Source organism: Chaetodon auriga, chromosome 4 (genome assembly GCF_051107435.1).
Source record: "Chaetodon auriga isolate fChaAug3 chromosome 4, fChaAug3.hap1, whole genome shotgun sequence".
NCBI classification, from domain to species: Eukaryota; Metazoa; Chordata; class Actinopteri; order Chaetodontiformes; family Chaetodontidae; genus Chaetodon; species Chaetodon auriga.
The window spans coordinates 17,579,066-17,591,948 of NC_135077.1; the positions used below are offsets into that span (position 1 = coordinate 17,579,066).

The window sequence follows — 12,883 nt, forward strand, 5'->3', positions numbered from 1 at the left end:
CATAAATCCTAATTTTAAATCTGAATCAGTACTCCTGTGCTGGACTGTGATGTTTAGCTAAAATGTTCTAATAATATTCACAGAAACTGTCAAAATATTTGTGCATGTGAATTGCATGCAAATATATTCTATTAATAAATAAAGTAATAATAAATTATTTTTTCTACGATAAGTATTGCATGAAATGCCTTTGGCAATGAATGTTTGAACCATGTACAAATTTAAAAGAAACACCATGCAGCAGTCCTTTTATAAAACAATTAAAAAAGCTGTTCCATGGAGTCACCACATCCAGGATCAGTTTATGCACTGGCCAGTTTAACAGTCTCCATTTGGTGGTCAGCGCAGCTGCTGCAGCTTAACTGTGGAGTAAACCATGCTACACGCCTCACTCGACCAAGTGGCCTACGTTCAAACCCATTTGTGAAGCAAGATTTAAAGTGAGTGCAAAACAGTATGTGCAGGGCCAGTCAAATCTGCTACGTCCAATTTTTGTGCGTTGTCTGTAACGACAGCAATACCGTGATGATTGTTGTTATTCTTCATTTCAAGCTCTGTTGCCATAACAGCAGATTTCAAAACCTCTATCTATCTATCTATCTATCTATCTATCGTATATAGCTCAGAGTGGCTCGTGAAGTCCGCTCATCTGTGGTTATTGAGATGCACTCTGCTACTTCGAGGCTCTGTGTCACTTAAGCTTTTGTCTCTTGGCACAGAGAGCAACTAAAGTGTGGCCTTGATGTACCTGTATATTTTGGCTCCAACGTGTTTACGTGAATATGCTGTCAACCACTCATGGTATCACAGTATGTTGGGATTTGAGCTTTTCTGGGTGGCGATATGCCAAATGGCTGCTCATGTTGTCATGTCATGTCGTCCATCTATTTGCAAGTTGTTTTGCATTTCTTTCCTTTTCGCCATTGTCAGTTCCTGAAACGGGAAAGCCGTAATACTGCCACAGATCAGCTCTAAAGGTCAGTGGAGCATCCTCAATCTCTTTTTCGTTATCGCCACGTTCATCTGTCATTTTTCTCGTTGGGTTTATTTTTAGCAGTGCTTGCCTTGCACGCATGTTTTTATCACAATATCGCGAGATACACTAAATCGTTACATCCCTATTACATCTTCATACAAACAGCAGGGCAGGAATTATACCATGACCAAATTGCCAGTGCCATGAATGCCCCAGGGTGTAGCCACAATGCCCTTCTACCATATGGGCAATTTGGCATGACCTGTCTTGAACTGGCTGTCATGCCCTTAAAAGAAAGCAGTATGGTATAAGTATTAATAAGTTTACAAGCATAATCCTGCTTAGTGTTAGCTAACTACAAAAGGAAACAGTTTAGAAGTTGCTGTAGGATCTGACCTGCCACAGTGTGCACAAATATCATAACTGCAATATCACCAGCTGTCACTGGCTGCAGGAATGCTAATTACATAGCATATTCCTTTTCTTATTTGTACCCTCCAGTGTGTGAAATCTGATTTACAGTATGTGCTTCCAGTAAATTAATAATGTACAAGACTTACTGAAGTGCATATATTCAGTTTTATGTAAGGATTTGGTGTTGATTCCCGATGTTGAAGACGTTTCTTGAAAATTGCTCACGGTATCGGATCCACCCAACAACTCATCAACGGCAAACCACTACATGATCACAACAGTTTGGCGTTGCTCGTTCTTAACCTGATTTTCCTGTTTCAGGCTGTTGTGGCAAGCAGTTTATGCAAAAAAGAAAAGACGCTGTAAAAGCCTTTCACTGAAGTCTTCTGAAAATGATTTTTGTTCCAAAGCAGCACACTTAAATATGAGGCTATAGCACAAGAACAGTTAAAGGGTGAAGGATATGAGGAGCAAGACTTGCTTGCAGAACAAAGACAGCACTAAATTAAAGATAAAAAGTCATAGACGTACAATAACTGTACACAAATACATTTACTAAGTAATTATCTGAAATAATAATAATAATAATAATAATAATGTGCGAGAGGTATTTCTGTTAAAATCTGCTCTATCTATCTTACTATACTAAGTGGTCCTTAAAAGCATGACCTTTGGGAGGAAGGAAAGAATGGCTTGGAAGTAATTTTTTTTTTTTTTTTTTTTTTATTTTGGGAAACATAGTGATAAATATGTCACGGGATCATATTTAATATAACCAAGGAATATATTGTAAAGTACACAACCTGCAGTATTTAGGGCAAAGTAAGTTCCACAAATAAACATCTACAGTTTGTGACTATTGCCTTGATTAGAGATTAATCCTCATGCAGTTGTCTGTGGTCCTTTTCAGAGCCATCTGGCTGTATACAACTTTGCACTGCTTATTGCTATCACTGAGTTCAAAGTTCTTAATACCATTAAGCCCCATGAAATGTACTACATATGATGTAACTGTCACAGTGGCTCTTGGTTTCATTTATTAGTTCTTGTCTCATCTTCCTCTGGCTGCAGATTATTTGAAAACACTGAAAATACTCAGAAACTGACGTTACTATTCATCACATATGGGTTATCTCAAAAACAGAGAACAAAGCAGTGATACGAGATAAAAAATATTTTCATGAACAAGTATCTGTTATGTCACTGAGTGAGGTTTGCTTTTGACATTTTTAAACATACACACCCGACGCCCCCTTCATATTTGACAAGGTGTTTTGTGATTGTGGTTTGTATTTTATCTTGTGCTTTACATTTCCTTCTTTTTCTTGTCTTTTTATCAGATGCTGTAAGAGGAAAATACCACAAAGTGTCAGCCATAATGAAATTCCACACAAGATTACAAGCAGCCAATTCAGAAAATGAATAAAGGATTACTGGTCAAGGTTGTGGGTGCCTCTCTTTCCACAGAATTTGCACATTATATTAATCTAGGGATTAACTTTTGAATATACACATGCATATTTGCGTATGCATGATACATATTAGGTACAACAACCATGGTATAAATGCCATCTTTGTTAAGTTCATAATGTTCAGCGTTTGTTTTAAGGGAAATGATGGTTGAGCTCATATAACAGGCCACAGCTTGCAAGGGTGTATGACAGCATATAGTATATTTCCTTAATGCAAAGTTATTCAGTTGCTAGCCATATCTTAGTGGGCATTGAGCCACGCAGGGGGAGGCATGGATGAGCAGGGGAAAAATAAGGAGTATAACTAAGTTGAATGAATATGATTCATGTAGGGAAAATAAACAAACTAGAGTCTGTTGATGCTGTCAGCTATTTCACTAAAATTCTACTAGGATCCTTTTTTTATTAGTCACTTCCCCTGTCATTGTTAATAACTGATACACACTGTGAGGTTGGGGATGTGAACTTTTTTCAGCTGAAGGGGCCTTGAAATAAAAAGTCTGAGGACCACTGGTGTAAAGTAATCTAATTATGCACAGAGCAGTTGTATTACTTAGAAAAAAAATCTGTTTGACTCAGTATCAGGGGAAATATTTGTGATAAAGCATGATAAAGCATGTTAATTTCATCAGTGAGTTAACTGGGAATGTGTTTGAAGCTTAAACCTGTAATTACTGAACTTTCTGGCCACTTGGGGGCAGTGGAAACAAGTTATGAACACTGATAAATTATCACATTTTAAGTTGATGAAGCAAACTTGTTGCTTAAAACAGTTGCTTATTTATACATGATCCAGCAGTCAGAAAGCAACACTGTCATTCATTTAGAATTGTGTTTCTGGCGACCTGGAGAATATGAGTCCAATATTCATTCTCTTCTAGTTCTGTTTTCTACCAACTCCAGAGGGAAATGTCTGGCCCTTTAGCTGCTAAATGCTTCACTTTGTTCACCAGCTAGTCACTAATGTGTCTGTCTACAGTTTGATGCTGAGCCGGTTGGGTGCAGTGAGAGCTTTTCCAATGAAAACAGCTGCCTACTGCTGCAGAAAACACCACTACGAGACTGGTGACAAACTTAAGTTGAAGGTGGGAAGCGAAACAATAAGCTGAAACACTATGAAGCTCTGTAAAGCCAAGGGGCTGCAGATTCAGGTGATAGTTATTTGCACGTTAAACACTACAACTGATTGCTTTTACATTGTCATACTGTTTTCACATTGCCATTTGAAACATTGTTATGACAAAAATATTGATTATAGCCGCTTTAAGTCTTATTGTTGTTGTTACCAATTTACCAGCAATTTAACATAGCTTTTGCTCATTTAGATCAGTGGATTAAGTTCTAAATCTTTGCCAGAATATTCAAATAATTTCTTTACTAATTTCCTTGAAGGTGTAAATGTAGCAGATCACTAATTACCTGCAGTATGAAGTAGCACACGGTCATTCACTGACAGTGAAAATAACTATTTTTTCAGACGACAACTCCCTGTGGCCATTCTGCTTTCACAATAGCTAGAGGTCTTATTAAATTTGGGTCTGACCAGCAATATTTTGTACAGCAACAGCTACAAAGTCTTGTTTAGCCTCTTCAAGACTGAGTAAGATCCTTATTTAGCTAATTCAAACAACAAATGGAGGTCACCATTTGTTTGATTCAACGTATCAAGGTGTATGTAAGTATTTAACGTTAAACCAAATGTCAGATATTCCACATGACAAAATAAAACATTATTTTCAGGTTGAGAACAGGAGAGGGATGTTTCTTTCTTACAATGAATGTATTGATTTGCTGCTTCTTTGCACTTCACCGAATCTGTTCAATGCTGCCTGTTCCTCCATTTGCACATTTTTGGTCAGATGGGTGAATGTTGCGTATACAAGTGTGTGACTACTCAGGCATAACAGAAGAGCTTAGTAGACTTCAGACTTTTTGGGGGAATTGATATAACAAAAGCATCACTGATAGATTATGTTATCGTGCACTGAGAGAAAATAAAGGTAATGCAAAATTAAGAACAATTGTAATTGTAACAACTGTATAGAGTTACCTGTACCAAGCATCTTTAAACAATGAAGGATAAATAGAGCTGTAACTATTATTTTTTTCATTATTGCCAATTCATATCTGCTGATCATTTTCTTGGTTAACTGCTTAAATGTTCAGTCTATGCCAGAAAATTGAGGAAAATGTCCATCACAGTTTCCTAGAGAATGTCCTGTGTTTTCCAACCAACAGTGCAAAACAGTTATACGATGTACATGTACATTATATAGAGAAGAGCTTCATGTGTAAGAAGCTAAAATGAGGGAATGTTTGGTCTTTTTGTTTGGGCAATGACTCACTTTCACACAGCAACACTAATCAAAATAGTTGCTGATTAACATTTTGTTAAAAGTGTTTCAGATCTAAATACAAATAACACTATGAATATTAGGCATCCATGTCTAAGAGGGTCGTATACAAGAGTGAACCTAGTAATAGGTGGCCACTAAATTCTGTCTCACACATTAACTTTGATAAACCACTACAAGCCAAGATCATGAATTGAAATTTTTCCAACACTTTAGTCAACAAACAAAAGTTGTGAGGGTGTATGTGTGCATTCACCTATCTTTCTATTTGTCTGCCAGTTTCAATATCTGTCAGTCTTTCTGCTTTGTGGTGTCTTGCAGTTCAATCAATCAATAGAGTTCATGTTTTGCAAGCGTTTTACTTTATTTGGATGTCTTGCTGCAGAACCATCTTGAAAAGTACAAGATAAGCTTTTGTACTATACCCCAGCCTCACTCCTCACGCACGTACACACAGTGGATCAATAGCTACCTCATCCCCCTATCTTACATAATAAATACCAAGGCCTAAACAGCAAAACAGCCTCCATTCCACCTGTGTGGCCTGCAGCAATGGCTTCTTTAGTCCCTTACGGGCAGACAACGAGGGAACAAAGACAGAGAAACCAAAAAGAAGAGGAGCAATACTGATAGAACAAACACAAAAAATGAAGAGCAAAAAGAAGCAAGACAGAGGGGAGGCAGAGAGAGCCCAGAATGTATCCCACTTGACTCATATTTCAAAGCTCTGAAGGATGTTATTGAGGAAAACCCTATAAAATGCATCTTTTCACAAAGACAGCAAACCATTCTGACTGGGCAGAAGCACACACATGTGTACACACTTCATACACACACAAAGCTTTTGGCAAATGTATCTATGCTTTAATATGATACTTAACATGCCTTGAACTGACCACAGCCATAATAACACTGCTGGAGAGAGAAACATGACCCAACTGACCTCTTAATGATCTCACCGACACAACGTACATGCTCACAGAAAAAGTCATATGAACTCCTGCAATTGTGTTTGTGAGCATAAGAAGACAGAATAGATGCACCTGCTGGTTTCTACTTTGTACACACATACACACACACACACACACACACACACACAGATGATTACTTTCCATTAGGAGACTCTGGCTGCTTCTCTATATCTGCCACTTCTTCTACTATGAGAAGAAAACACTTAGGACTGATGGAGGGTTAGCATCAATCTGACACACACACAGACAGACAGACACACACACACACACACACACACACAGTATGTAGTCTGCAGTCCTGTCAGACTAAAATCTCTGTCACGTATCAGGTGTGCACACAGAGACAGGTAGACACACACAGAGTGTGTCCCTCTCAAATACACACACAGAGCCGCCGTAAACTGTCAGGTGGCTGTGGAAGTGTGGTGATTTGTTCCTCCTGACAGACAGGAAATAAGGGAGTCGACCAAGGACCTCACTTCCTCTTAGACCTGACTAACCTGACGTCTATCACACACTCCAACACACACATACATTCACAGTGTCTTCTCCTCCATTCTCTAATACATATGCACACGCACACAATCCATCAGACACCCAAGTCTCTGCTCAGGCCTCCAAAATTCCAACTAGTTGAATGTGTTATTAAATTTGTTGTCTGTGGGCAAAGAAAGAACATGTATATAAACAGTAACTTTACAGTTTAAAATACCTCAAAATCCAAAAGGTTGCATGACGAAGTAATAGAGTGCACTATAACTTCTCTGGTCACCACCAGAGACTTCTCTGACACAAATTGCTTCACAATTGCTCCAAAAATATTAGTATTCTAAGCTGCAATTATCAGTGGAAGATAATAAACCTTTAAAACGGATGTAAGATTCATAAGAGTGTCAGAGAAAGGTGGAAAACCCATGGTGAGGTTGTACAGTATGGACGATGATAATTAGTTAGATGAGGCTCCTAATTTACCCTCTCCTCATTACAACATGGTTAAGCAAATTTCCACATCCGCTTTAACTGTTTGACAATGATGAGAGACAAGGACTTTGTGTGAATGCATGTGTGTGGGTGTATGCACATTTGTAAAACTGCATGCTAGTCTATTTGATTTGGGTTTTGACATCACGCTCAGAACTCTCCCAGCCCACAGCCCACCATCCAAATGTCCTATCGGTGACCTCAATTCACTTCAGCATGCCCAGTGGTCCAATCAGGATCAAGCTCTGGCTCAGATGAACCAATGTCATGTGTCATATCAAACCTAATCACACTGATGGACCCACTAAGTGGGTCAGTGTGATGATGCAAGTCTTTGATTGGCCTAGTTGAGGCAGAAGAAAACTTGCAAATTTATGGTAAGAAGCTAAACTTTAGCAGGAGCTCTAAAATTTGTGACCTGCTATTTATTTTTTAGACTAGAAACAAGTGCAACGGTTTAGCAGCTGGGATGCTTGAGCCACATTTTAATGCAATTACCTTGGGCAAGGTTAGCAATAATGACGACCAGCAGTATTTTTTCATTGCACTTTAGCTACTTGTAGACCATTATCATTATCCACAATAGCAACTGGGAAAAAAATCAATCTCCACGTATTATAAACCTAATGGTCCATATCGCTGTTGTTATGTGAACCCCTTCTGACTTGAACATTTTCATGTTTTAATGTCATTCTAAGTATTACATAGTCCTCTATGATACGGGTTTCAAAACATGTTTGAAAATCGTGTCGAAGATCTCCAAAATGCACGGCTGCAAAAAGGCTGTTTTCAGCAGTCTCGACACTGTCTGTTAGCAATATAGAATATGATTTACATTTTGAAACACACTGAATGTGACCCATCCTTGACTTCATTCAGAATATAAAGTCTAGGATCCAGGCTCTGTCTGTATCCATGCTGGAAATGCGAATCAGTCAAACAGCTGTGGAGCAGAACCCACTCAGTGACAGGGAGGCAGTAGGGGGCTGAGGGATAACTTATGAATAAAGAAGGGAGGGTGGAGAGGTGAGCAGATGAGAGGTGGAGGAAAGCGTTGGGGGGTGGAGGGGGGGACAGTAAAATGCTGCCGTCACTTAAACTCTAAAATGAAAGATCGATGAGCTTATTTAAATGTGCTCCCACAGACGAGAGTTGGCTCATATAAAGCCTCACATTTATGGGGAGGGGTGTGAGCATCGATTGACTGAGAGAAAGAGAGCGAAAGAGGGAGAGGGACAGAGGGGGAGGAGGGAGAGAGAGGTTGGGAGAGATCAGGAGGATCAACCTTGGCTCATGAATTTCATCCTTTTCCTCCTAAAATAAAACGTCCTGATAAATGCTGGGGATAGAGGAATCGCAACCTGGAAAATCTACAGCCTTCGATTGACCGTCTGGCACAGCTTATCAAATCAATAGCCCCACTCCCCGCCACCGCCCCCATCCCATATCTGTTTCACTAATTTCCAATTTACCCCCTATCCTGGACACACATACATGCAAACACAAGTCCTGCCAGCCATCCTGAGGTACAGACATTTTGCAGCAGCATACCCCGCCCCCTTGAGCCAAGACAGCTGGAAGGGGTTGGTGGGTGTGAGGGTGGGGAATGGGGTGTATGCTAACTTGGGCGCTTGAGACCTTGACATTACAGGGAGAAGGGAAGGAGCTGACTCTGCAACCAGCACCATCCCTCCGTCTCCCACCTCCTCCTCAACACCCTGGAAGGAGGGAGGAAGAGGGAGAGTGTGACAACTGGGGGGGGGGGGAAGCAAGTGGAGAGCAACTTTTGACACACACAGAGGTGTTGTCATACCATCATCATCGATTGAACTGCAGGCACGGCTTTCTGAGTGACAAGCACGGTGCGCCGCATTCCCTCTCTACCCCTCCACTCCATCTTTTATTTTCGCCCCCTTTCCCTGCCACTCCCCTCTCCCTGCTCTGCTCCTTCTCACACCACCTCCTTCTCCTCTTTGCCACACTGCCTCCCTCCTCCTGACTCTTTCTCCCTCCTAATTCCCCCTCTACCTGTGCTCTCTTTCACACTCACACAGGCACCTTCCTGCACTTGAACAGCTTGCATGTTCTGTGCATTCACAAATAGCTCACCCTCACCTCGAAAACACACACACACACACACACACACACACACACACACACACACACACACACACAGGCATTCCTAAGACCCCCTCCTCCACATAACCCCAAGTCTCAGCCTTACATTCAGCCCACCGCACCATCTGTGACCCAGAGAGATCTGTGAGCCGACACCAGCGTGACCTTTAGTGTGCTTTTGTTTTGCCACTCTGACATGATCTTGTGAGGTACATGAACACATCCATAGACACACACAGAAACACACAAATATCCTGTTTCTCTCCATTATCATCTCTATAGCTACGAAAAAGGGAAAAAAGCCCATAAATGCATGTAACATGGCAACACACAATTTTCCCAGCAGTTCTGGTCATGAATCGATATCTCATCATATTCGTCTTCTTTCCGGTTGCTGTATTCAACAATTACTCCACACAGCAGTCTTCTGCAACCACAAGTCACACACAAATCTGGACCCCTGCGACCACAACAGGGTCAACACTGACCTAATAGGATGCAACTTAAATGAATACACTACAGGCGGTTGCATGTGTCTATGTGTGTGTGCATTTGTGCCAAATCAAGAGCTGTAGTTAAGCAGGTCATTGACTAAGCAGGGGATTATTGATGCTTGGAAACTGTAACATCCCCCTGAAACACATCCTCAATACCTTAATCCAACAATCAGCATCCTACAATCTATGCATCATCATAACAATAACAATAATTTACACATCCCCCCTTGTCTGTCTCTCTCATACAGAGAGACTGTGTGACTTAATTTACAAAAAAAAACATTACTACTGGCCTAATAAAAAACACCCCCCACACCCCCATTCCCCTCCCACAGCAACACAGAGACATCCCAACTAACAAGCAAATGCCACACTTGGTCTAATAAATCACACCCTTGTTTCCAGTTTAGGAGTCGTCATCTCACTTTTCCCTTGTTCACCATGGTTCTAGTGACAAATGAGACAATATTAAGTATTTTCAGATGATACACTTACCCACACATAGCCTTTAAACACCTGAAGTAGACTATGAATTGATCTAACGTTACATGCTGTTCATGTAACATACAAATGTAAAATAATATCGTTCAGTCCATCATCTGACATTTGAACCCAGTGCTCCTGGGAGTAAAGCTCTTACCTTGGCCGTGCAACATGTGGCAGCTGCTGCTGAGAAGGAGCAGGAGAAAAAGAGGTAGACACCGGCTCCCACTCCGGGTCGCCCCTGTCCCCATCATCTTCTGCTGGCTCCCTGCCGATGCAGATCCTTCCACACGCTCCGGGGACCCCTCAGAGCAGCAAATTCCCGGTTTCATCACGCGGGAGGCAGAGGACCAACAGTGCCCGTGTCCGCTTGTGCTTTACTGCTGCAACTCTGCTCTGCGCACGAATGGGAAGAAGTCCGAGCAGAGAGGAGCGGGATTCGGCGCTGGCACCTCCGCGCTTTCCCGCTGAAGCGAAGATCCGAGCTCCGGGAGTTCACAGCTGTCCCCGTCGACAGGGTCCCCAGCTCTGACTTCCCGACTCCGATGTCCAAAACTCGACAGGAGAATGAGGACGGGGGTCGGCTCACCAAGAGAGACTTTACCTCACTAGTCTGGCTTCACGGTGTAACAGCGAGGTTATCTCTGTCTGCTGTGACGGACTCCGCGTGTCTCTGCGTCCTGCGATACCTCATTTTCATTTGGATTGATCCGAGCAAGGAATTAATACATCTGAGTGTGTTTTAGACTTATCGGCTTATTCTCTGCTATCGACCTCAAATCCGTGCTTGTTTTGATGTCTTCATCGGGGATTTGTCCCGCGGATCATTTAGTTGTTTAGGCAGTGGACGTATTAATGAAGAGGCAGTAAAACGCGTAAATTATCCATCCATGCTTTGCCGTTGTGTTTGTGTGTGTGTCTGTGTGTGTCTGTGTGTGTGTGCGTGCGTGCGCGCTCTAAAAATCAATTCAGTAATTGATTCTGTGAACACTCCTGGTTTCTGACTTCAAACAAACCGGACAGACCGCTTCGAGTGCGGTGATGGAGAAGCTGCAGTCCGTTATCCGAAGTTAAACACCCTAATTAACTGTTAACCCAAGTCGTCGCGGGTCGAAATTATCCCCCACTCTCCCAGAACAGGACTCTTTCCTCGGATACCAGATAGGCTAACTTGCCGTAATGCGCCGCGTCTCGGATTACACGGTAAAACGACACAACAGGTTAGCAAAAACCTAAACCCGTTACAAGTTTCACAGCTACACCTGCGAGTTTTTCTCCCGTCTTTTCTGTACACACGCCGGCGAAGAGGAGTTAGCTAGCAGCAGGCAAAAAGTAACTGTCGGTTTGAATTGAGAAACGGCCGTTACAGAGACGGTAACGTTAGTGTTACTCTCACCGCTGCTACTGCGACACTGGAGTCTTTCGCTTTTTTAGCCGGTCCTCAACGGTCCTCCGAAACAGTCGGGAAAGAAGCGGTTACTTTAAAAAAAAAACGTCTCATCGTCGTCCGTTCATACTCACGGGAAATTCGGCCCCCCGGTAAGCGGCGTTTTTTGCCGTTTTGCTCCGTCTTAGCACCTTGTTGGGGCTTGGGGGAGACGACTGAGGCGATGCGTCTCCCTCAACTGAACACCTGCCACCCTCCTCCACACGGAGTTGGGGGAGAGAGAGGGCTCTTGTTTCGCCTTATTCAGGCAGCTACTGAGTTTTTAGTCCTTTGTGAAAGCAAGAAGTCGATAGTTACGAGTCCGAATTTAGCCGACTTTTCCACTAATACCCCCTTTTCTTGCCCACACTCTCCGTTAATCTCTCCCTCGATATCCCAAACTCACAAACTAAACTTCTATTCACTATCATCCGTTGTCGCTGATTGGTGGAACCGAGTGCTCCCGCTGTTCCTATTGGACAGTACGAACCGGGGGGCGGGAAGCAATGCCAGCAGTGAGAGCGTGGTGGACGGCGCCCCCAAACCCCCCACACAGAGAAACGTGTGTGGAAGAAGTTAGTCTAAAAAGTAGACAGCCAGTCAACCATTTAAAGTATTTAGGGACTTCACATTATTGGGGTTTTCTATTATATATTGCTTAATAGATAATTTGTGTGTGTGTAACAATTCAGGGAGACAGAAGAAGGCAGGATCACAATGAGAGGAATATAGCCTGGGGATTTTTTCACCTTGCTTACTTCAAATAAATTTGATTATATTATTTAACTGAGGACGGACTCTGGAGCACCACTCCTGGTCCAGCTACACACACACACACACAAGCATTTTCTTCATTACAAAATAACTGCTTGGAGCTATATCTTAGCACTAGTGATAACCTAGTTTCTTCCATGGTGAGGGTCATTAAATGGCACATTAATATTAAAGCCTACAACACAGTGACCTTATCTTTTATTGCCTCAATAAATCCTCAGAGGCAGACTTTCCATCCCCTGAGTGGCCAAATAGTCTCCCCATCTAGCTGTCCCCAACAAATTCTCCTCAAGCACCTTCACCTCAGCTCATCCATTTGCGTATCTTTCCATCCAGGCTCATTTGGCATTTGGCTTCCAACTGTCTGTTTCCAGTGAAGTGACTGTGATGCTGCTTGGATTTTCCATGACAAGCCTC

At 42.1% G+C, this 12,883-nt stretch overlaps 1 protein-coding gene across 1 annotated transcript in view; it reads right to left on the reverse strand.

The window, feature by feature from the left end:
* Positions 1 to 12,144, reverse strand: part of sdk1b (sidekick cell adhesion molecule 1b) — a 236,004-nt gene extending 223,860 nt beyond the window's left edge. The window contains exon 1 of the mRNA XM_076728478.1: positions 10,424 to 12,144. Coding sequence (XP_076584593.1) covers positions 10,424 to 10,598 — 175 coding nt within the window. The 5' untranslated portion in view covers positions 10,599 to 12,144. The remainder of the gene's footprint in view (positions 1 to 10,423) is intronic.
* Between the last annotated feature and the right edge of the window lie 739 nt (positions 12,145 to 12,883).